The following is a 26,684-nucleotide window of genomic DNA, read 5'->3' as shown; positions in this document are numbered from 1 at the left end:
CTTGTACTCCAAAATAGCTTTCATGAGGACTGGCATAATGAGAATTTTATTCAGTTTTCGTCCTACCAGAATGCAGTTTTGGTCCCAATAATACACTCCAACTAGACATCCTAATTGACACCACAATGACAGCATTGAGTCACTGGCTTTTAAGATGGGCTCTGAAACCAGTGCTGTTTTTTAACAGAGTGCTTTGTGCTTAGATTAATCTTGTAAAATTATTTTGGCTTATTTGCATTCTCTCTTTGTTTCAAATGTTTAAAAATATAGTAAACAAAAAATCATGACCTGACCTTCCATCCCCCATAGTCTTGCTAAGTGTGAAAGCTATAAGCTCATCTTATTCAACTGTGATAAGTTGTTACTTCAAAGAGTTAGTAACCTATTTTTGATGGTGTTTAACAATGTTGTCACATAGACAAGTGTTTTTACTGGCTAAAATTGTAAATTTTGTAGATTTAGTACTGCAGTGCAAGTTATCCCTGCTATTGTAAATATTTCAGCAGTTCTGTTAGATACTGATGGATTTGCTAACATTCACAAAGCAAATGCTAGAGTTACCCAATCTGAGGATCTAAACCTTGTTTCTGATGTGAAAAATGTTGGGGAGACAGATCTGTATTACTCCATCTGTGAAACTTGCTCCCCATTCATAGAAGATATTTCCCCAAGCATATTCAAAGGCATTTTGGATCAATGAATCACAAATCCACCCCAGCTTGTCACCTGTGTCCTTTGTGGACAGGGGTAGCTTGTAGATGCTCTAAGGCACAGGCATATACCAAAGCCATTCTAGTCCTTGATCACTGATTATTGGGAAGATTGGGCCATGAATGGCTAGGCTTAAAAAGACTCAGGCTGTTAGCCTAGTAACATCTCACGATCCTATAAGATTTCTTGATAGCTGTTTATAGCACTTTAACCTGTACATGACATTCTGTGGATAGAAAATTGTGGACAGTGACCAACAGCAAAAACTACAGAATCTGCACGGTTTAAGCCTATGTTGTGTAGGCTGAGACTGCTACAGATTTAAGGAAAAATGTTTGGTAGGGAACTTCATGATACAGGGAAACTAAGGAATAAAAGCATCGAAGGGTTTTTGGGGCACTATGTTCAAGGGAACAAAAGCACTAAGGGTGACTATACTGAAGAAAGGAGTCTTCCTTTAAGACTAGGGTAGGTTTACACTCCACTAAAATAAAATAAAAAAAAAAAAAAAAGCTGTAAACTGAAGGAGTTCCTCACCATATGAAATCCGGTTCTCAAGATACAAGGTGGAGCATGAGAGAAGACTTTCAGAAGCAGAGCCTTTAAAGACTTTTCTAATTATCTCTTGATGCATGTCCTGAAATAGTCCGAGGTACACAGGAAACTGAAATCAGACACTGAAGTCCAACTCCAAGATTTTATTCGCACATAGACAATACATTGTTTTCCAAAACTGAACTAATACGTTTTCGTTTGAAACGTCATGGTACTGGATGATTTACTTTTAGAAGGTTTAATAGATCAAAATACCTTAAATTATCCGAAGGTAGAAAAACCTAGAATTCCCCTCTATTTCGAATCCCTAAAATCCACAAAAATGAAACTGATCCACTAAAACCTATTGTCCCAGCCGAAGGCTCAAACTTTGCCATTGGCAAAATGTGGACATGACGCTGAAAGGCCTGTAGTTAAAAAGAAAAACTATTTTAAGGGATTCTTGGGATTTTTTGAGGGAATTAAAACCTGATTTGTTCCGAGAAACCATCTATATGTTTAACTGTAGACATTGTCTATTTATTTTCCAGTATACCACATTTAGAGGGTATTAAATTATTGGAATATATGTTTGACGACAATGTGCTAACATAATGAGTGGGTAGCATGTTTACAGTTAATGGAATTAATATTAAAATACAACTTCATACATTTTGAAGGAGAATGTTACCATCAGACAAAAGGGGTGGCAATGGGTGGAGCCTGTGCCCCTACATATGCCAATTTGGTCTTGGCTAAATGGGAGGAAAATATTGTATTTAATTCAAAATACAAAGAAAGTTTGATAAGTTACAAAAGGTTTTTGGACGATATTTGTATTTTATGGGTGGCTCCGAAGGAAGAGATCCAGGATTTTATAAGCTTTTTAAATAGTACTTTAGAGTTTACGTATAAGGTTAGCCAGGACAAATTTCAATCCTTAGATGTCTAAATTTATAAGGAAAATGAGTTTAATTTGATAATATATAGAAAGAGCACATATACAAATTCATATTTACACACTTTGATAGTGTTCATCCCGCGCATTATAAGCAAAATATAGTGAAAGGACAGTTTATCAGGTCATGCAGGATGACTTCGAACAGAGAATTTGTAAAGGTGAGTTCCTAAAAAAAATTTAAGGCTAGGAATTATCCAGATTGGTTAATTGAACAAGTAAAGGGTGAAGTCTGTGAAGGGAGACTGAACAGATTTAAACCTATTTTTGGAGTAAATGTTGAAGTCACCAATCACTATAAAAAATGAGGAAATTTTTGGAAAGGTGCTAGTATTGGAATTTAATGCAAGAGCCAAAATGACAAGAAGAGTTGTGGATATGGAATGGGACACATTTATTGCTTTTACCGATCTAGAAAAAGTATCTAAGAATTAGTTAAAAGTTTATAGAAATTCTTATAGTTTGAAAAATCTAATGGAGCATGATGCTGAGCAAGAAAAGGTGAAGAGGAAAGGCACATATAAATGCTGGCATTGCACACAATGCAGTTGTATAGTGAACCAAGAAAGTGTTCTTGGAAAGTAGGAACACATGGTTGAATGGAAAGGAGTTTAGTAACTGAGAGTCCAGTGGTCTGGTATATCTGGCAGTGTGTCAGGAATGCCGGCTCTTATGTGGGAAAGACTGAACGTAAATTAAAGAGAAGAATTTATCAACACTATTGATATACAGATCAAAAAGAGACTAAAGCTCGGTTTAAGCACAAACTAGAATGCAGCAATGCGCATTATTTATTTTTTGTACTAGAATGTATATAAAAAGGATATACGGGGAGGTTTATGGGAAGAAAGGATAGAGTATAGGAAGTAATGGTGGCAAGTTGCCCTGCAAGCAAATATACCACCGGGGTTAAATGAAAATATTTCTATAGCTCCCTTGCTCAAAATAAGATCTGCTAAGCTATAAATCCTTTTTTCCAAACATTGTTCCTCCCACATTTTTAAGTTTTTAATGGTTTTAAATTTCAATTTAACAAGTAGTCTTTTCAAAATATTTGGATAGCTTTAAATGGATTCTGTCTTGGGTTATAAATGCATTAAATTTTATTTCATTTTCTTTGTTGTATTCTGTTGAAAGGTCACAAGAGGGAGCTCAAACAAGTTTTTAGCAAGTATGTTAAACACAAAGTTTAAGTTAATCATTAAAAAAAAAAAAAAAAAAAAAAAAAAACATCTTAAACATTTTAAATTTAAAGGTTTATTCATTTTATTGTATATTTTCTTTAATGCATATTTTTAAGTATGATGGCAAGGAAATATTTGTAATTTGTTTCTATGGTTTTTAAGATGTTTTTATATGTTTTAACTTTAAAAGTAAATTGATTAACAAAATAATTGTTTGGAAGGTATATAAAGGGTTTAGTTTTCATTCATTCTACATCTGCTGAAGTTACTTGGACTTTGAGTGATATTTGGTGGCGGTTGGCGTTTTTATGTCCTGAAATAAGTTATAACATTTTTCTAAAGGTTTTAGGAAGGTAACCTTATCTGACTATAATGCGATATACATCATCTTGTTCTTGGTCTGTGTAAGGTGTTGGTAGTAGAGAGATCTTTAGACTTTTTGTGCTTACAGCCAGTAAGTGTAAATGTTTTATCAGGAATTGTAGAGCTTTAGTTCACACATGTGAAAGTGTGCAAATTGAGAGAACATTCCTGTTTCGGTGAACACAATGGAAAATTCAGAAATGTTTAGACCCACTTGCACTTTGATTTAATAGGTTTGGTATTTATATATTTTTAGTATAGAAGATGTATATATTTTGTTCTGGTTGGTTAATACTTATTTTCTCCCTAACCCTTCCAGGTGCTGTCTGGTACAGGAAACTTGTTCTCAAGGGTTGTTGCTCTCCTGAACACCCAGCCTATGTTGCAACTTGACTACACTGCCACAGATCCAGACCCTGATCATCTTACAACCAATGAGAGCAAACTTCAAGAGTTTGGAGTTTCTGCATTGCAATGGGATCCTGCCACTCCTGCCTCTGGATTTTTGACTGGAGCCGACCTTGTTGTGTGCAATGCCTCTACCACCTTTCTCAACAATCCCACTGAAATGGTTTCCAACATGGCTGCCACACTGAAGGAAGGTGGTTTTATTTTGCTGCATACACTCCTAAAAGCAAACACTATTGGAGAGACAACAGCATTTCTTACAACAGTCAATTCCAAACATCATTCTGGCCTCTTGTCTAAGGTAACAAGTGATGTATGTTTTGTCATTTTTTTTTTCTTCTCTCTCAAAGGGAGCAGTATCTCTTCAGCAAGTATTGCTCCCAATGAATATTGCTTTGGGAGAGGTGAACAGAGCATTTGATATGGCGTGTTCTAAAATAGTACTTAAACTAGTTGCTTAGCTTTATGATGTGCAAAGCAGTGCACTAACTGTGCTCCACTCAATGCATTTATATAGTCATTTTGTAGCAGTAGTCCTTAAAGGGATAGCCCATGTACACAGTATACACAGGGCAGTTATCAGATGAATTGCACACTTAGAAGAAAATCGTTGGGTCTACTTGGGCTAATGTTTTGTACGTGCAGCAGATTTTCTTAAGCATTCATCTGACCCATGCATTCTTGATTTCAGTCACCATTTTGCATCCTACTGACATGTCAAGCAGAATATTATGTTGTATTGCTTTTTTATGTAATGGTATTCATTTTGTACCCATTTCTTCTAATTAATTTCTGAAATGTACTGATAAGGACTTTAGGTGACTTCCCTTAATAAATTTCTATTGTGCCCAGTAGCTTCCTCTGATGTGTTGCTGTCATGCCTCCCTTGGTCCCCTCCCTTTGACTTTTTTGTGAATGCTTCTTAGTATGCTGTTTACACTAGTGTACTAGATATCCTGGTTTTCCTTCTGGAGGTGTCTGCCTCACACACAGTATTCTAGAATTTGGTGGTATTGGCATACTGGAATGAGGAGACAAGTTTCTTGTTTTATATTCACGATGATTCTTTAAATCCCCCTCCCTTCTGTTTTCCATCCTCTTTTGCTCCTGTCATCTCTTGCCTATCTTTCATTTGCTATAGCTGTCTCCAGGTCCCTTTCCTAATTTGCTGCTGCAAGTGCTTCTGTATTCTACAGTTGTGCATGTAAAGTTTCATTTGTGAACCTGTTTTAGACCGTTAATTTCTGTTCAAATAAGCGCACTTTTCATTCACACAGTTTGTTTACTTAAAACCCACAGTGCAAAAAAACTCCTCAGCTGACCCCTACAGTCCCACAGTTAATCATTTTACTCTGTTCTAACACCTCACAGTAGACTCCCATAATGCACCATACGATAGTCTAATTTGTTCGTTGACTATTTTCATGGTTTATCAGAAGTATTGTTATCCTCTTGAGGTAGGTCAACAACTACTTTCTAATCTAATTTCATTGTTACCCGAGGGAAGAATTATGTTTATCTGGCGCAACCTTTCTTTATAAACGTATGGTGCTGTATCACCCTATCTTCTAGACACTTTCCTTTAGAAATGATGAAATGCTTTACAAATTCCCTCAAATTTATCAACAAAACCTGTAATGGAATAAAAACTGTTTTTTTTTTCTTCTAGAATACATGCGTCTGCTGCAGACATTTCATACCTCAGTATCTCTGTCATCTAACTCTTAACACTGCTCTATGAAGATGGTTAACTGAATGGACCTTTGAGTCTAGCAATAGTGTTTGTCCTAGCAGCACACATCTGAGCTATTGCTCAGAATGCGCACACATTATACATTGCCTAAGCCCATACACAATACTTCATGTATATGTGTGTATCTCCATTAAGACCAGCATCATGGTTCCCAGTAGACAATTACTGTCATTGCCCATTGTCTGCATTTACATGCAGCTAAGCACACCACTAATATAATGTGTACCATCCCTTATACTCCCCATTTTTCTAACTCTTGTCAACAATGTCACTGAGGAAATGGCAACTTTCTTTCAGAAGCTGAGTTTTCTGGTTTGTCGATGCTATGTTAATGACAGATGCTGGTTGGCCACCTAGATTTATGCATACACCTGTCTGTCTTCAGTCTTTGCATGGCTGTTACCCACATGCACAAAAAAATCTCTGTTCCCCTTTGGGGATAAATGTCTCAAATCCCAGTCGTATAAATACTTCAAAGCTTAATGTTCAGTGGTCTCCACTGTCCACTCATTTTTATAGCTGTGTGTTTCAAAATCTCAAATTATATGTTCATACTTGCTTTATGACCAAATGAGGCCATCAAGAAATCTGGCCACATATTTTGGTACTGGTTGGAAACTGGCAGTGTCTTCCATTAAGAAGACTTGTATTCCTAGTGGAAACTTGTGATCAACCATCCAGTCATCCAGACTGGTTTCATGGGTTGCTAGGGAAGTGCTGTCACACCATCATCTGATCTTGAGGTGATAGTGCAGGTTTTCGTGGCTAGAATGGGTGTTTGCTTTAATACTTTAAGTGAAGGAGTTATGAGTGCTGGAGAATTCATAGCATGGAAAGCTAAGCTGTTTTCACCCCCTCAGGAGTCTGAAAGTACAGTGAAAGAGCTTTGACTGTGCAATTAAGATACTTAAATGTATCCCCAGCAAAGCCATGCACTGATGGAATGAGAATGTACGTAATGTAAAAATGGTATACCCCTGAGGTCCTCTCGGTGTAGCTGCAGTTCATTAGTTGACACTTTACCTTCCTGTAGTTTGCATTACCAAATCAGATCATCGTAGTCTTTTCTGCACATTTCCGAACCACTGTAATCTGTTTGATCTTTTCTAAAATTGGAGCTACTTTAGCTTCTGCGCTTATGTCCTCTGTTCTTCATCTGTCCCACAGTGTGCATCCCGCCACCCTTCTCGGACACTTCAATTCCATCACCTCTAGCTTCCTCATCTGCACTGCCTTTACTGCCCAGGTTTCTGTACCCATACAGTAGTACTGGTCGTACAACTGTCTTGTACACCTTACTTTTCAGCTTCTTTGGTATTCTGTCATACACTACACCTCAGACTATGCCAGTTGGCTGCAACCCCTCCAACCTTTTCCTCAACCACCTCTCCCAGATACTTAAAGCTATTAACCTGTTCTATCTTCCCTTCTACCTCAATTCTCAGCTTCTTTTGATTTCCCCAATTTGCTGCCATTACCACTGTCTTATCTGTGCTTAGTTTCATCCCATGTGCCTTAAGTTTTGCATTCCATTCCCCTGTCCTTTGCTGAAGTTCTTGCTTAGTCTGCCTGTCATCTGCATACAGCAATTCTGTTGATCTGTCCTCTCCTACCTGTTTATGTAGTCCATCACCAGTATGAACAGCAGTGGGCTCAGAGCTGAACCTTGGTGCACACCCACTCCCACTGGGAGCCCCTTTGTGAGACAGAACACTGTGTTTGTATTTGAGTCATTTGGTCCCTGTACATACTGCACTAATTCTGCAGGTATTTCTGGGACTTCAAGCCACTGCAGTTCTGCCCAAATCAGCTTTGTTGGAACCTTATCACTTGCTTTCTCCAAGTCTAAGAATGCTCAGTTGGACTCTTTCCTCATCTGTGGCTTTTTCAACCATCTGTCTTACTGCAAACACAGGGTCTGATGTTCTTAGTGTTGCACTGTTGCAGGCATCACCTGTGGGGTTATCCCTGCTGTGGTAGCCCTTAGCCGGCCCGAATACCAGAGTCAATGTTTTTGTGTGCCAGTTGCTGTCGCCTGTAGTCTGACGTCGGGTCGTCAATACTATAAAGCAAGGCATCCGACGTGTATTACATCAGTCTGTCTTGCCGTGCAGCCCGTTGCAGAAGCAGTTCACACAAGTGCCAGTCTGTCAGTACCAGAAGTCGAATTTCAGCATAAAACGTCTAAAGCGAAGTACACATTACGGACCCTTTTTTCTTGTTCTAAACTATGTCTGAAAGTTTTTTTTCTTGTTCTAAACTGTCTGAAAAAGTAAATTCTCGCCTGTGGAAGGCTGATCCCACACAGACTTTCTTACTGCATCACTTGTTTAGGCCCAGACCACAACGTCCCTCGTTGCTGGTTCTTTGCCTTCTTTAATGCAAGAACCATTCGCTGTAGAGCTCTTTGTAGACTGTTACTTTTGTATTCAGTCTTTGAATTCTGATATGGCATCCATCAGCCAACAATCTGTCTACATTCTGAAAAAACTTAGAAACAGGTCACACAAGGCTAAGCCTTATGACGACTCTTCCGCTAAGCAAGTCGTCTGTTATCCAGAATTCAGTGTGGCTCTTTTGCAACCCATGAAGCCTGACTTGCTTTCTACGCAGGCCTCTGCCGAGACCCTTTCGGAGTCCGGTATGCTGCATAAATCCAATTCATCTTCTGAGACTTTGGCTATCTCTGCCTCAGTTGGTTCCGGAGCCGCGACGCAGGCACCAGCTTCCAAGGAGGCCATTCGCACTACCAGTTCTAGACAGACGTCTTCTCTTCAGACTGTTTCTCAGAGTCTGGATTCTCTCAGGCCTAGAAGCCAGGCCACTCCTAGGAAATCTGCTTCTAGCCACCATCTTGCTACTGCTCCCCCTCCGCAAGCTCAGATGCTTAAAATGGGGGAGGATCTTATCTCCCTTATCCAAGGTACTCAGGCCCCCCCATCCTAAAAGGAAAAGGCACCTTTCTCCAGAAATTTGACAGACCAAGAGTCTGAGGAATCTGGTTATTCTGCTTTTGAAGAGGAACAACATCCCTTAACTGTTTGAGGATTCAGATGCAGAGGCATCCATCCCCTTTGCCTCTCCTCCAGAGGACCTCTCCTTCAGGGGAAAACCCTTCACTCCCTCAGGGAACTTTTTCAGTGGGAATCTCAGGACTACCCACAGTCAAACGACTTGGAGAGTTTCTGGACCTGCCCCGGCACAGACCCCTGGCCATCCCACCTATTCTGGAAGTGGTGGATGATTTCCATGAATCCAGCTTAGCCCCTGATGGCCTGCCTCCTGCTCCAACTAAACCTAACCGGTACTACCGTACCGGATTCTCCGATACCTGTACAGGAACCCTGCTGCAGACCCTGAGGTCATTACACAGGGACCCAAAGGAGCTACGACTAGTTCTGCCAAGAATCAACTTCCTTCTGACAAACTCTAGAGCTCTGGACTGATGGGGAAAGAAAGGTGTGGTCAGAGGTGTAAACTATCAGAGCACTCAGTTGTCAGTTCCATATGTTAAAATATCAACAACACACTTTGGAACAATTAAAACCGATGATTGCTACCTCTCCTGACAGTGCCAGCTCAAAAGAGCTGGCAGAATTACTACACTCTGCTTGTCAAGTGGTCATGCACTCATTACAATGTGGATACGACTTCCTAGAAGCCTCTAGCAGGGCAGCAGTGACAGGATCTGTTATTAGAAGACATGCATGGCTGAAGGAACATCCTCTCCCTGATCACATCAAGTCTAAACTTATTGATGCACCCCTAGATAAGGAATGCCTGTTTGGGGGGGAAGGTGCTTAAAAAGATGGAAGACAAAGCAAAATCTATGCAAACAGGAAAAGATTTCTTTCCAGTTCAACCCCCTAGATTCAGCAGGAACTTCCCTCTAAGCATTGGCCTTCCCTGCAACCCAGCAGACGTGGCCAAGGTAAGCCCTGAAGGGACAGGACATCCAGGCCCCTATCCCAGGGCCAGCAAAGAAGCAAACAATGGACCACTTCTGCCTCTAAGGCAGGGAGTTTTAAGCCAAGCTTCTATGGCAAGCACTCACAATGACTGTCCCTCCCCCCTCTGCCCTCTTTTCACTCATCTAAAACTAGGAGGAAGGCTCACCCTCCAAGGACAATTGGCTTTCTATAACCAATGGACATCAAAAATCATTCTCATTCTGCGAACTCCGTATTCCAAGAGAGTACCCAGACCCCCCCCCCCCCCAACCAGTGGGCAGAGCCATTAGAACAGGTAAAAACACTAATATCCCAGGGGGGAAGTAGAACCTGTCCCTCTAGATCAATAGAACCTGTCCCTCTAGATCAAACAGGAAGATTTTTTACTCCAGACTATTCCTTGTTCCCAGAAAAGAGGGCACTTGGCATCCCATCCTTTATCTATCCAAACTGAACACCTTCTTGGTGGTCCCCAGATTCAAAATGCTAACCTTGCAGCAGCTCCTGCCTATGCTCACACAAAATGCCTGGCTGGTGACACTAGACCTAAAAGCTGCCTATCTCTACATCCCCATCAGGGAATCGTGCAGAAAATTCCTGCACTTCAGAGCAGGCAATCAGCACTTTCAGTTCTCTGCACTACCCTTTGGCTTATCTACTGCTCCCAGACTATTCGGCAAATGCTTGGCCCTGGCTATAGCATTCTACAGACAGAGAAATATACAGCTTTACACTTACTTGGATGACTGCCTCATTTAGGTAAACAGCAAAGAAAAGTTGCTGCAGGACCTTCTCTTTTTCAAGAAAGTCCTAACTTCCCTAGGGTTCACCATCGAGAAAAAATCAAAGCAAAACCCCACCAGGAAAATTGTTTTACTGGGAGCTGTGCTGGACACAGCAACCCTAATGGCCTTCCTGTCCACAAAAGCAGAACTTCCTACCTCTCTACTTCACCCAGCTGGCTTCCAGAAGTCACCTCACTGTGAGGAAGTTCCTAGAAGCCCTGGGCTGCATGGCATTTTGCATCCTTCTCATCCCTCTCGCCAGGCTTCACATGAGAACTTCAGTGGTACTTAATTTGGTGTTGGCACTCTGTCCCTAGAGACCACTCTCCCACTGATCCCTTGCATAAGGGATGAATTTTTCTGGTGGGCAGAGGCCTGTGCCATGAACTAGGGTCTTCCCTTCATCCTCTGCCTTTCTGGCTAGACCATCACCACTGACGCCCCAGATAAAGCTTGGGGCACTCACCTAGCAGGCAGCTGTATCCAAGGCCTTTGGAATGCCCAGCAACTTCACTTGCACATCAACCAGAAATGAATGGCAGTGCAAAATGCTCTGACTTACTTCCAACCCCATCTCAGGCCAGGGGTCCTAATTATAAAAACAGAACACCACAGTAATGTGGTACATCAACAAGCAGGGGGGCACCCAACCTTACCCCCTATGCAGGTTAGCTATGAGTCTCTGGCTTACAGCCCCCTCCATAGGGCTACACCTAATTGCCCACTACTTACCAATAATCAACAACACACACTGGCAGACCACCTAAGCAGAAACTTACTTGACCCATATGAATGGCAGCTCTACAGAGAAATCTTTCTGTATATCACCCAGGAGTGGGGGACCCCAGAGTTGGACCTCTTTGCCTCACACTTCAACCACCAGTTGCACATTTGTAACAGGGAGTATCACCTAGCATGGAAGGTGGATGCCTTGACCTTCCCCTGGAGCTCCCTCTGTATATACACATACCCTCCTCTGCCCCTTATTCCCAAGGTTCTGATCAAAATAAGAGGGGAGAGACCAAAGGCCATCCTCATTACTCCAGATTGGCCCAGACAGCATTGGTACCCCTTACTACGCAGTCTGACCTTGCAGCCCCCAAAGCTGCTTCCCCTGAGGTCAGACCTCTTGACCCAAGGAGAGGGGGAAGGCACTGCACCCAGAACTACAGACTATCAAACTTTCAGCATGGTGTATATTTTTAAAAGCTAACCAGAAGTCCCAGTCAAGCAGATGGGTCCTGGATATCATCAAAGAGGCCAGAAGGCCCAGCACAAGAAACTCTTGTGCAGGAAAATGTAAAAGATTCTGCTCATAGAAGCCATCAAAAGGGAGCAGTACCTCCCAACCCTCCATTCCTCTCATCCTGGATTACTTGGCAGATTTGCTCAATAGTGGCTTCTCCTTCTGCATTAAAATCCATGCCTTGGCCATCTCTGCCCATTATGATTCAGACCCATCCCTCCTCTTCTCATCCTTTGATTAAACAATTCCTCAGAGGGGCTTCTAATATCAGGCCTCCTGGAAGACCTACTCCACCCTGGGACCTGAATTGTTAGAGAAACTAACCTTACCTCCTTTCGAACCTGTCGCTTCAACAGAATTGAAATACCTCTCCTGGAAGAGTGCCTTCCTACTAGCTATCACCTCAGCCAGAAGGGTCTTGGAACTTCAAGCTCTCATGGCTGTTGAGCCCTTAGTAATTTTCCATGCAGACAGTCTCTCCCTGAGGATTAATCCCTCCTTTATGCACAGGGTGTTATCTGTTGTGACCTTTAACCAGGCCATACACCTTCCCACCTTCTTTCCCAACCCTCAAAACAAGGAGTAAAAATTTTACAGTCACTAGACGTGCACAGACCACTCCGATACTATCTGGACCGTACTAAGCCATTCAGAAAAACTGACCAGCTTCTTGTAAGCTTTGTCCCAGGAGCAGAGGGGAAGCCCATCTCCAAACCATTTCCAAATGGATTTCACACTGTATCCATATGTTTGTGTTTCACTGTTGCAGTCCTTACAAATGGGTTATCCAGCTCCCGGTAGCCTGCAGTCGGCCAGAATACCAAAGTCCTTGGTATATGACGTCGGATGCCTCCTGAATAAGCCTGACGCCAGGACGTCGGGTATAAAGGGAGGCAGCCAATGTAATTTCCTCAGTCTTTCTTGCCGCAGAGCCTGAAGCAGAAGCAATTTGCATGAGTGCCGGTCGACCGATTACCTCCTTTTTGTATTCTGACTTCTAAAGTTGAAGACCTCCTCAGATGAGCACCCTGTTGGGGACCCTTTTTTGTTGCTTTAACGAATGTCAGAGAAAATTAATAACTGTCTTGCCTGTGGAAAACAGATTCCGCAGCATGATTTTCATTCTTATTGTATTACTTCTTTGGGCCTTGAGCACATAGTCCAAAATTGCGATCTCTGCTTCTGTTAACCGATGTACCATATGCCATAGAGCTAGGATTTTGTATAAGCACTTCGGAGTTTGGCCTGAGTTTGTTGGTATGGTGTCTTCTGGTCTCCCGACTTTGGATGTGCCTAAGAAGTGCAAGGATAAGGACCACAACAGGCCTAGGGTTAAATTAACCGTTTACATCCCTGTTAAGTGGGTTGTCAGTCCAGCGGCAGCCAGTGAGGCGCTTTCCTTGCCCCTGCAGTCCACTGATGTTCAGCAGCAGGCATCTTTGGAGGCCTTTCCCAAGTCCTCCATTTCTCAGGCTTCTACCTTGCCTTCTGACCCTCCGCCAGTCATCGCCTCTGGCTTCAGAGGTGCTAGGCAGGCATTGGCTTCTGAGGCCTCTTTATTCTGCCCGGAGACCAGATCCAGACAGACTACCACGGCCCACATTTCTGCGGTGGCTAGGCCTCCCGAGTCCCTCCAGCTTTCTTAATAAGCCTCTCTGCAGAAAATCTACTAAACAGGTGGCCTCCCCTCAGTTACCTCAGGCTCCGATGGTTAAGATGGCTAGTGATCTCTTAACTCTTATCAGGGGCTCTCAGCCTCCTTCTAAGAGGGCTAGGGAATCGTCCCGAGATGTTTTGTCTGCATCAGACTCGGAAGTTTCTAGCAACTCTGCTGATGGACATTCTCAGCTTTTTTCTGGTTTTGAGGACTCTGATGCTGAAGACTCCATTCTGCCCCCCCCCCCCCCCCGAAGATTTCTCTTTTGAGGATACTCTGAATACCCTCAGGGAGCATTTTAGATGGGAAAGTCAGGATTTCCCTCCATAGAAGAAGCAGATTAGGGAGTTCTTGGATTTGACTCAGCATAAGCCTTTGGCTGTTCCTCCGGTTTTGGAAGTTGATGTTTTCATGGAGAATTCTTTGACTCCTAATTCTGTTCCTCCTGCTCCCAGAAACTCTGACAGGTATAGAGTTCCTGATTCTAATCTGTTCCTTTTCAAGAATCCTACTGCTGATCTAGAGATCATTTCTCAGGGCCCTAAGGGTGTTAAAGCCATGGTTGCTAAAAATGCTGTTCTTTCTGACGTGGAATCTAGGGCCTTAGGTGGGGTAAAAAGATTTATGCTTCTTCCACCCTGGCTATTAGGTCTGTTAATTGTTTCTTTCATATGCTTAAGTATCAGCAGCATACTTTGGAGGCTATCAAGGCTAAAATTGCTGGTGTCCCTTCCCTGTTGGAGAATAAGGACATGCAAGACTTATTGAATTCTGCCACTCTGGTAAATAAACATTATCTACATTGTGGGATTGACACTTTGGAGGCTTCTTGCAGAGCAGCGGCCACTGGTTCTGTTATCAGAAGACTTGCTTGGCTCAGGGAACAGCCCCTTTCTGTACCTGTAAAGTCTAAATTACTGGACATACCTTTGCATAAGGGCAGTCTTTTTGGAAGCAAAGCAGAAGAGGTGTTTGAAGCTGGAGGATAAGGCTAAATCTGTGCAAGCTGTTAAGGACTTTCTGCAAGTTCTGCCTCCTCGTTTTAGCAGGCATTACCCTTCTAAGAGTTGGACTTTTCCTGACCCTAGTAAATAGGGGTCGTACTAGATCCAGAGGCTACAGGTCTTCCAGGGGACAGACTTCCACCCCTTACAAGGCTAAACACTGGCAGGCGTCATCTTCTAAATCTGGGAGTTCTAAGCAGACTTCCCAAAGCAAACTTTCTCTGACTCCGGCTTTCCCCCGCTTGTCTTTGTGGGCCCAGGGTTTCCTTTGGGGAGAAGGTTAGCCATTTTTGCCAATGTCTGGCACACTATCACGGATGACAAATGGGTGCTAAAAATAGTATCTCAAGGCTACACATTCTCCTTTCACACCTTCCCGGACCTCCAAGGATACCCCGATATTCCCCCTCTTCAAAGGCCGGAACAGAAAACCAAGTTTCTTCCTTGCTAAACCTGGGAGCAATAGAGCCAGTTCCTGCACTTCAGATAGGCCAGAGTTTTTACTCGAGACTTTTACTGGTTCCCAAAAAAGGGGGCACCTGATGCCCTATTCTGGATTTGTCCGTTCTAAAACACCTTTCTGGTGATTCCCAAATTCAAAATGCTCACCCTTCAGCAGTTGCTGCTAATGCTGACCAAGAATTGCTGGGTGGTGACTTTGGACATAAAAGAAGCTTACTTGCACATCCCTATAAGAAAAAGCTGCAGGCAGTTCCTTCGTTTCAGAGCAGGGACGGGCACTTCCAATTCCCTGCACTGCCGTTTGGCTTATCTACTATTCCCACAGTTTTTACAAAATGTCTGGCTCTAGTCATTGCCTTTTGCAAGCAAAGAAACCTTCAAATTTACCCTTACTTGGACGATTGCCTTATTCAAGCAAACTCTCCAGAGCAACTGCTAAAGGATTTGGAATTTGTATAGCCCAAAGAGGTGAGAAGGTTCTTTACAGTCAGCGAAAAGAAGTGAAAATTGGTACCCACCAGGGAGATTGTATTCCTGGTAGTGAATCTGAACACAGCCGCCCAGTTGGTCTCTCTCCCTCAAGAGAAACAGATGAATCTTTCGAATTACTTCAAGGACTTTGCAAGCATGACCCAGCTCTCTGCAAGGCAATTCCTGCAAGCCCTGGGGTTCATGGCTTCATGTATTCTAATGATTCCATATGCAAGACTGCACATGAGGAAAATACAATGGTACCTCAAAAACCTTTGGTGTCAACACACTCAGGATTTAGACTTGATTCTTCCTCTGGTTCCCTGCCTGCAGACTGAGTTCTTTTGGTGGGCAACGGCCTATGCACAGAACAAAGGCCTACCTTTCTGTCCACCTCCTGCCAGCCAGACTCTTACCACGGATGCCTTTGACTACGCTTGGGGAGCGCATCTAGAGGGCACATGCATTCAGGAAACTTGGACCTATCAGCAAGCTCAACTGCACATAAATCGGATGGAAATAATGGCAGTTCAGCAGGCCTTGATGGCTTTCAAACATCTTCTCTCTCCTGGTACTCTTCTAATCAAGACGGGCAACACTACAATCATGTGGTACAACAGCAAGCAGGGAGGGACTCACTCTTACCCCCTGTGCAGACAAAGCATGAGACTATGGTCCATGGCAGCCTCTTTGAGCTTTCATCTGATAGCTCAGTTTATTCCAGGAAGGCTCAACACCTTGGCAGACCAATTGAGCATGCAGGTCCTTGATCCTCACGAGTGGCAACTAAACAGGACCATCTTCCATCGCATCATTCAGCGTTGGGGCACTCCTCAGGTGGATCTCTTCTTCTCTAGCCAACCACATTCTTCCAACCTTTTGCACCAGGGATCATCACGACAAAGCTTAGAAAGTGGATGCTTTGTCCTTCCCCTGGACACAGCTATCTATCTATACATTCCCTCCTCTGCCTCTTCTTCCCAGAGTGCTGTTAAAGATAAGGGATGAAAAACCAAGGGCCATCATCATAGCTCCAGACTGGCCCAGGCAGCATTGGTATCCACTTCTTCACAGTCTCTTCCCAGTCTCTGGTTTGGCATCTTCCCCTGATACCAAATCTCTTTGCTCAGGATGAAGGAAAGATTCTGCATCCTAACCTTCGGACTCTGCATTTGACTGCCTGGCTCATAATTTAAACCTTTCTCAACAGGTAGTGGAGGTCCTTCATGAGGCCAGGAGACCTAGTACTAGGAAATCTTATGCAGATAAGTGGAAAAGATTCTCTATTTGGGTGCAGACTAGAGGAGAAGACCCATCTCAACCTACTCTTTCTCTAATTCTTGATTACCTGGCAGGTTTACTTAATGGCAGACTTTCCTTCTCTTCTATCAAGATTCATGCGGCTATTTCTGCTCACTGTTCCTTTAAATAACCCATTTTCTCTCATCCCCTGATGAAACAGCTCCTCAGGGGAGTTTTAAATTTAAAGCCTCCCAGAAGGGCACCTACTCCTGCTTGGGATCTTAATTTTGTGCTTGAGAAACTTACTCTGCCTACCTTTGAGCCTGCTGCCTCAGCAGATTTGAAGTTTTTCCTGGAAAACTGCATTTCTTTTGGCCATTACTTCAGCTAGAAGAGTGTCTGAGCTGCAGGCCTTAATGGCATTAGAGCCTTTTATCACTTTCCATGTGGATCGGGTTTCTCTTTGGACTAATCCTTTTATGCCTAAGGTGGTTTCTAGCCTGACTCTTAACCAGTCTATCCACCTGCCTACCTTCTTTCCTAATCCTCAGAATAGAGGAGAAAGGTTGCTACATTCTCTGGATGTGCATAGGCAACTTAGATTTTACATGGATAGGACTAAACCTTTCAGAAAGTCAGATCAGTTGTTGGTCAGTTTTGCTTTTGGAGCACAGGGCAAGTTATTTCTAAGCAGACTATTTCTAAGCGGATTGCTCATTGTTTTCAATTTGTTACTTGCAGCATGGCAAGGTTCCTCCTCAGGGCATTAAGACCCATTCTACTAGAGCTACCTCTACCTCAGCAGCTTTTCTTAGAGGTTTACCTGAGGGCATCCTAGAAGCAGCTACCTGGACCTCTGTCCACACTTTCACAAAACATTACAATTTGCCCTTGTTTTCCAAGTCCAGGACTGGTGTTGCCACTGCAAGTTACAGGGCATTCTTACCAACCATTAGTAAGTGGTGTTCCTCCTCCCTTTTTGTTTTTTCCTGGGCTTTGGGAACCAACCCATTTGTAAGGACTGCAACAGTGAAACACGAGCATAGTACAGTTGTGTACACTTACCATAAATGTAGATGTTAGAGTGTATTCACTGTTGCAGTCCTGGCCCCCCCCCCCTTCCATCCCCCTTTTTTCCTAGGGCACAGACTGGATTTTTTCTTTACCTGGTCTTACTTTTTTGGGGGCTCGTGACAATTGTGGCAAGAAACTCGGGAAATGACGGCTGCCTGTCTTTATACCTGATGTCAGGCTTACTCCAGAGGCAGCTGATGTCCTATACTAAGGACTTTGGTATTCTGGCTGAATGTGGGCTACCAGGAGCCGGATAACCCATTTTGTAAGGACTGCAACAGTGAATACATTCTAACATCTACATTTATGGTAAGTGTACACAACTTTGCTTTCTACTACAGACTACATGGGGAAACCCATCCCTAAGTCTATCTGTACCCACTCCACTAGAGCAACCTCCACTTCTACTGCCTTCCTCAGAGGAGTACCAACCAGGGACATCTGCGAAGCGGCCACCTGGACCTCTGTTCATACCTTTACAAAGCATTACAACCTACCTCTCATTTCTAAGTCTAGGGCAGGGTTTGCCTCTGCAGTTCTGCAGGGCCTCCTGACCCATACCTAGGATTCTACCTATCCTTCCACCCTTTACCTCAGCTTTGGGAATCCTCCCACAGGTGATGACTGCAACAGTGAAACACGAAGAACATAGTACAGTTGTGTACATATACCATAAATGTAGAATTTAGTGTATTCACTGTTGCAGTCTTGGTTTCCCTCCCTCTCCCTTTTAACATCTTCCCCTAGGGGGGCACAAGCTTCCCAAGGTGGCTGTTAGCCACTAGGACTACTTCTCTATTTTCCCTTGTGCTTCTGATGGGTTAGGGCAAGAAAACCTGATGCAATGTCTGCTGCCTTGCTTTATAGTACTGATGACCTGACTTCAGACTACAGGCGACAGCAGCCGGCGCACAAAAACATTCTCTGGTATTCGGGCCAGCCGAAGGCTACCACAGCAGGGATAACCCCACAGGTGATGACTGCAACAGTGAATACACTAACATCTACATTTATGGTAAGTGTACACAACTGTACTTTGTGCTGCATCATGATCTGAATCGGAACAGCTCATCTCCCATCTTACATTTACTACTCTGTGTATCTGTTTATCAATCACCCTCTCCAGAGCTTTCATACAGTATCACAGGATTTTGATGCCTCTCTACTGCCAACAGTTGTTGATGTCCCCTTTGATCTTGTACACTGGTATGAGCATACTTATTTTCCAGTTATCTGTTGACACTGCTATGAGTACCCTCAGGAGCCAGTTCTCACCTATCTCACCCAACATCTTTATCTGCTGTGATCTCACCTGAGCCTACTGCTTTCCCTGACTTTGCAATACCTAGCTTCTGCCAACATTAGTCTGGAAAAATGCAAAGGGAGAAAATACAAAGACACAAGATACTGCTCATGTCTCAACCCACACTACCAGGTCTACCAACTGATTTCACAGCCCCCCTGGGCATTTTGCACTAGATGTATGATGTGTGGAGCAGCTGCCACTGGCTCTGTTATCCACAGACATGCATGGCTCAGGAATCTGACACACAGATCAGGTCAAGGCAGAGTTGATGGATGCACCTTTAGACAAGTTTTTTTGGACCCCAAGCTGTAAAGGTGTTTGAAAGCTGGACAAAAAAAGAAAACAAATTAAAATTGTGAAAGTTTTACCAATTGCCTACACATCAGTATAATAGGAAGTAGCCTTACAAGCTGTGACACCCACCCCCACGGCAGGGCAAGGCCTCCTGCCAAGAAAGCCAGACAGTCCAAAAGGTGGCAAACAGACCAGAGAGCTCCAAAGAGCCCACTCGGCACTGAGACCAACTGACAGTCCTCAACCCCTGATCCCTCTACCTTCCCTTCCCACCTGTCCTCTGGCAGGAAGACACTACTCCTGACAAGAATGGAAAACTATTACCAGAGACCAGCGAGTCCTTCAAATCATAGAAAGGGACTACTCCATTCATTTTAAAGAAGTTGAGCCCCTTGGCATTCCAAAGCCCCAAAAAGAGCAGAATAGTTTCTTACCACCTGTTCCTTGTAGACTTGCTGCAACAAGGATTGATTCATCCTGTTCCTCTAGGTCAGGAAGGAAAAGGTTTTTATTCAAGGATCTTTCTAGTCCCAAGAAAGGACATCTGGAGGCCTGTTTTGGACCTGTCGAGGTTAGACATTCTTTTGTTCCAAAAATTCAAAATGGCAACCTTACTGAAGTTTCATGTCCCTATTGCACACTGCTTTTAGCAGCAGGCTTGCACTCCCAGTTTTGTGCCTTACTGTTTGGTCTGTGTACTAACTTTTCACAAAGTACTTGGGTCCTCTGATAGCCCACTGATGAACTCTAGGGGTTCACACTTACTGTTACGTAGATAACTGTCTCATCCAGGGAAAGTCCATAGACAAGACTCAACACTTTGTAGGTCACAATAGACTGCTTCCCAAAGGTAGGTCTCACCCTAAACCTCCAAGTCTCAAACTTCCATAAAGATTCTTTCTCAGAGCCCTCAACTCTATGCAACAAAAAGTCTTCTTTCCAAAGAAAAAAATCTTTCCAACAAACTACATGATCAGCTTGCTGCCAAAGCTACAGATCTTGGCAAGAGTTTCTCAAGTTCTTGCTGTGCATGGCTTCTTGCATATTTATGATCTCCCTTGAAAAACTACAAATGAGAAAGCTGCAATGGTTCCTAAAAAAATTTGTGGGAACATCATTCTCAGCCGCCGAAAACACTTCTGCCTTTCCTTCCATGCCTAAAAAAGGTGTTGCTATGGCGGAAAAGCACCATTTTACAGAATACGTGTGCAAACCTTTCTTTTCCAAAAGCAGACAAGACCATCTCTACAAACTGCTTAGACATAGGCTGAGGAGGGCTCACCTGTGGACCATGAAGGTGCAGGGCATCTGGACCCCAGATCAGAGGAAGCCACATACCAACCAGAAAATGTGGTTGGCCATCTGCCTAGCCATGAAAGCCTTTCAACAGTCTAACATCAAGGACTTTTGATTTAGACAGAATACCAGAAGCCGTGTGATACATAAACAAGGGGGCACTCTCTCACTCCTTGTGCAGTCTCACTATAAAGATTTGGTTGTTGGCACAAGACCCAAAACTAACTCTTATCACATCCTGCATTCTGGGATGGAACAGTACCCTAGCAGACTCCTTAAGCAGGAATCTTCTGGACCCCAATGAATAGATGCTGAAGAGAAAGCTTTACTGGACTTTACCTCAGTAGATCTTTTGCCACCCACCAAAATGGAAGACTTCAGAAATTTTGCTCCAGAATCCAGTAGCAGGGACATGGAAAATAGACACATTTGTATTCAAATGGACCAACCTGTTTCTGTATGCCTTACCTTTCCACCCTTAAACCTTGATTCCCAGGGTTTCTGAATAATGGTTAGGACAGGCAAGCCAAGTATGATTATTATTGCTGCATACTGGCCAGGACAACACTGTTTTCCTCCTTATGACCTTCAGCAGAGGAAGGTTAACTCTCTCCCACAGGTTATGTACCACCACAGCCAGGTTAAGAACTTAGTATTCCACCCTCACATTTCAGCACTCACTGACCGCCTGAAGGATTGGGTTTTAACACCTGAAAATGTCAACTGACCCCTCTTTGGTGCTAACCATCCTCAAGGAAGTAAGGAAATCCTCCACCAAAAAATTATACCTAGCTACATGGAAGATCTTCTCCATCTGGTGCTACAGCAAGAACACCCCTACACGTGTAGACATCAGTCGTGCAGTACCTCCCATGTGTAGACATCAGTCGTGTAGTACCTGTTAGATCTGTTCAACCAGAGACGTTCTCATTGTATAAGGCTTCTGCTTCTGCCATCTCAGCTTGCCTGCCTCATTCCCCTCTCATTTACTCTTACCCCCCACCTGAAGTTATAGGGATCATTTTCTTGACGCCACCTAGGAGCCCAGTTCCTACCTAGGCTCTGTGTGCTAGAAAAACTCCCTTTGAACTAGTAGCATCTACCCTGTTAAGGTGGTTTTCCAAGTGAGCATCTTTACTAATTGCAATCACTTCAGCTGTAGGCCATTATGTGCAAAGAGCCTTTCACAGAGAGAGGGTAACCCTTAGAACTAATCCATCTTTAATGCCTAAGGTGGTAACAGAACTCTGTCTAAACCAGGCTATCTGGCTGCCAGTTTTTTTTCTAAACCCTCAGAACAAAGTGGAGCAATTCTTTCATTCCTTGGCTGTACACAGGCAAATTGGGTACTATTTAGACAGGACAAAAAACCCAAATAGAGCAAAGCAACTGTTAGTGGCTTTCACAGAAGGGGAAAGAGCATAAACCGGTCTCCAAACAAACCATATCCAAATGGATAGCCACTTGCATTGGATTGTTACACTTGACAGGAAAACCTCTTCCTGATCATGTCAAAGCCCATTCTACACAGCACAGAGCAGCTAAAATTGCCTACAGAGTTCTACACAGGCCATTCTAGAAGCTGCCATCTGGAACTCGCTGCACAGATTTACAGAACACTAGAATTTAGGCATTGCGTGTAGAGCTCGAGCAGAGTTTGCTACAGCTGTCCTGCTAAACCTGTACTTCCTAAGGGCCAGAAGCTTCTACCACCCTTCCACTGGGTTTTGGAATTCTTCCAAGAATCAGTAGTTCATCATTGACTGTGAAGTACAATATTACAGCTCTCACACTTACCGTAATTGCAAATATTCAATTAGATCATTGTTGCAGTACAAACTGCCACTTCCCCACCCCATTTGTCTGCTTGACCCTTTCTTTCCAGCCCTCATTGGGTGCAAGGGATAAAGGAGACGTCTGCAGATCCTTGATCATCCCCACTTAAGACATTAGGCAAGTTTGCATTTACAGAAAAGGCTGCAAACCATTTTAACATTTTCCCTTTTAAATGCAATATACAGCAAGTATATTTTTCTTGGCTACTATCAGTGTAACATTCCAAAAACTTGCTGAATTCCTCCCTTCCCTTTAACTTCACTCCTCCTCCCCATTAATATTATTTTGCATGCATTTCCCCACACTTTGTTTACTTGCATGTAATTTGCTCCTTCCCTTTTCTAAAGATCTCTTCCGGTTCTTTTCCTATCTCATATTTAGTACCTCAAATAAGTTGGTGTAGAGTTTGATTTCCATTTTCTACTAATTGTTTTTTTTGGCAGCCAACATAATTAAAATTAACAAGGTCTTGCTGTGTATAGGCATTTCAGATCCTGTATCCCAGCTAAAAAGCATTTCATTACTTGCAGCTATTTGCTTATCCATTATTTGATAGAGTAATCTCTAGGGAATTTTTAAAATTTGCAACTCATTACACTCCCAAAACGTATGTTCCCAGTTACCTTTTTCTTCCTCACCTCTAACATTTATCTACCTGTGGAAAAATTCTTTGCAGTCTGCTTAGGGCATAAACATACCTATGCAAACACTTCCAAGCAAAGATCAGAAACCTTCTGGCCTTGGTTGCACACTTGGGATTCAAATAGCTTCCAATTTTTTTCATGTACATTTTTTCCTGTCTTGTCTTCCCAGTCTTTAACCTCATCTGATTCTCTGTTATCATGCAGTATTTTTATATGCCCCACTAATTATCCCTTTTTAAACAGCTGCAACTATTCTAGATGCAACTAAAAACTCTACCAGTGGAAGTCTTTAGCTTATGAGATCAAGCCGTGTTAGGGAAGACCGTCTCTAGCCTGCAATGCAAATGTCATCTTGGCCTCTACCCACTTTATTACCTTTTCTGCTTCATTTGCTCTCAGTATCTTTCTTCCTTTGCCAAGTTTCTCCAGTAAATTACAGTCCCTTTTTTATTAATTTTTTATTTAAATTATAGTCCATTACCTATTTTCTGTGCCCCTACATGCAGTCATCCCTATTGGCAAAATTTCTGTTCTTGTATTAACTTGGTTCTGGGAATACTTTCTGCTATTTTAAGTATGTAACCTTCCGTATGGTTGTTCTCAAGGATCTGCATCCAAAATCCCATCCTCTTTCTTGAACTTCTCCTTGCTTCATAATCACTTTCCACTTTGAACTGTAACCTTTTGCCTGTTATGTATGTGAGCTTTTAACTGTGTAGGTATAAAATATACATTCAAATCAGATAACCCTAAATCCCCTCTTCCAGTTGGAAGGATCAGCTTATCCTACTTAACCCTTGCCGTCTTTCCTACCAGATAAAGTCCTTTAATGCTTTATTATTGTCCACAACTTTTCCTCTGGTTGGTAAAAGTATGCCTGACCCATATACAAAACTAAAGGGAATAAAAACATTTTTACTGCTTCTGTGTTACTATCCATAGCCGTAAAAAGTTTTTCCAGTTTCTCAGTTTTTGTATTATATTTTGTTGCTATTTTAGCTGCTATAACAGATGCCATTTTAATCCATACTCCTAAATACTCAGTCCTCATAAATATGGTTATTACAGAACTGATTCATGTGAGGGGGGTACATAATTTACTGCTATTGCCTTTGTTTTTATCTTCATTAATTGTGTATCCCGAAAAGACTCAAACGGTCTCAAAATGTTCCATAACAAAGATGTCCTTTTCTGGATTTATCAGGTACAAAATATAATCTGCAAATACATTTTTCTTGATTACCATACCAGTTATATTTTTTTATTTTGTAGGGCCTTATTTTCTTTGCCAGTGGCTCTAAATATAAAGCAAATGACAAAAGAGAAGAAGGCCACCTGCCTGGTTCCTGTTTTCAAACACAGCTCATCTGAGAGGAACCCTCCCACTTTGATCCTTTCCTCTGACCCTTTATATATCCTTCTAATTAACCTCATTTTGTCAGGGAATGCAAATGATTTTAATGCCTACTCCTTAAATCCCAGCTTACCCTGTCAACTGCTTTCTCTGCATAAAGAACCACCAACAACAGAGGTATTTTCTTACATTCTGCTTCTCTTTGGATCACCAGTGTTCGTGTTGTCAAATGTTTGCCTCTGCTCCACAAAACCACACCAATCCATATAAAGTTTGGCAACACCTTTACCATTTTTTTAGTTAGTATAGACATAAACACTAGATAACTGGTTTAAAATTGAAATGGATCTATACGAAGCTGGCTCTGAAGGGTCTTTGCCATTTTTAGGTAACAGCCACCAGAGATTCCTTATAAGATGTTGGTGCTTACCCTCCTTTTAAAATACTATTATGTATTCCAGATGTTTATCACTTTCTTCCCTCCTAATTTCCAGGCTTCCACAGGAGTACCATCTGTTCTTTGCATCTTTTCCTGAAGATGATTATATATATCACTATTTTTATCTAAACGCCTCCAATCTCCTGGCATAATTTAAATGTTCCATAAAATATTATATGTGCACTCTTTCTTGATTCCACATTTCTCTGCTTTATATAAATTTTCATAACATTTCTGAACATCGCTAAAACCCCTACAGGACCTCTGGTTATTTTACTTATAGGTTCCCCAAGTTTGGCAACAATCTCTTCTTTCAGTGCAATACATGCAAATTAGTAAAGTAACCATAGTGCAATGCTGTAATGTCCATAGTGTAGTACTCTGATGTTCACAGTGCAATACTCAAATGTCTGTTTCTGTGCAAGGATCAATGCAATGTCTTAATCAAGTACCTGTGCGATACTTGAGCCTCATGCAAGTAAGTGTTCAGTTCGAAAAGTGTTGACATTTTTTTCTAATTATGTGCAGTATTAGTCTGTCTACCTGCATGTCTGTGATGTAGTAGCTAGGTGTTACATGTGTAAATGTCTGAAAATATATATGTTGTCTGCACATTGAGTCTGGGGAGACAGAATTTCATTCAGTTTTTGCACTTGTGTGATTTCTGAATGACAAAATTTACTTTGACTTTGAACTCTTTCAATGTTTTGTTACCTTAGTCATTGTGATAAATGTTCTTATGCCCTGGAGGTACCAAAAATTGCTTAACTGCAGTCTTTCTAAACTCATGCATTTTGTCCAGGTACTCCCTTATTTTCTGTTTAGCCCTCTATTTTTGCTTCTCCTCTTGTTCTGTGAGATTCCCTTTGATGTTCATCGTGTTACCCTGCTGCAGTCATCGCACTTGGGTTATCCTGCCGTCAGGCGGTCCCACAGTTGGCCGGAATTCCAAAGTCTTGGTCCGGCGTCGGTTGCTGTCGCTTCTTCCCTGACGTCAGTGCGCCAGGGGTATATATAATGCATCAGACGCCATTTTCTTCAGTCTTTCTTGCCGCGCGGTGCCCAAAGCAGAAGCAGTTCACAAGTGCCAGTCGGCCGACTCCTGAGATTTTTGAAGTCGAATTTGAGATCCGAAGTCTTCAATAAAGCTAAGTACCCCGTTGGGGAAACTTTTCTTGCCTCAGACCGATGTCAGAAAAAGTTAACAATTGTATTTCTTGTGGGAAGCAAATACCTCAAGGATTTTCATTCTTACTGCATACCTTGCCTAGGCCCAGACCACACAGTCACTGGTTTTCATTTTTGTGCTAGGTTTAATAAGCGTACTATAAAAAGACGCTTTGATATTGCACGACACTACTTCGGTAGAAAATTTAACTACACAATGCCGTTGGAGCAACCGACTACCGGCGTGCACAAAAAACGCAAGGATAAGGACAGGCAGCCTAGACCCAAGCCAGACTCTGAGGCCTCGGCTGGTCTGGTCTGGTCTCCAGTTCACCGGTCTTCAGTGAGGCTCTGACACAGCCCCTGACTACCGCAGATTTGGAACCCGAGACCGCTTCGGAGCCTTTGGCGGAAAGTACTAGGCCGACGCAGCCATTTTGTTTAGCCCCTACCAACGACACTGCAGAAAGAGATGTCGGTGCTGCAGAAACACCTTCGGTTTCTGAAGGTGTCTTCAGACCGACGACTCTAGCCATAAAAACGTAT

At 42.7% G+C, this 26,684-nt stretch overlaps 1 protein-coding gene across 1 annotated transcript in view; it reads left to right on the top strand.

Annotated features, from left to right (window-relative positions):
* The window catches only part of FASN (fatty acid synthase), a 1,281,817-nt gene that overhangs the window by 659,435 nt on the left and 595,698 nt on the right, over window positions 1-26,684 (top strand). The window contains exon 23 of the mRNA XM_044068230.1: window positions 4,070-4,459. Within this exon, the coding sequence (XP_043924165.1) occupies window positions 4,070-4,459 (390 nt within the window). The remainder of the gene's footprint in view (window positions 1-4,069; window positions 4,460-26,684) is intronic.

Source organism: Protopterus annectens, chromosome 4.part0, assembly GCF_019279795.1.
Source record: "Protopterus annectens isolate FY-2018-M chromosome 4.part0, PAN1.0, whole genome shotgun sequence".
NCBI lineage: Eukaryota > Metazoa > Chordata > Ceratodontiformes > Protopteridae > Protopterus > Protopterus annectens.
This window is presented reverse-complemented; position numbering and strand designations above follow the sequence as displayed.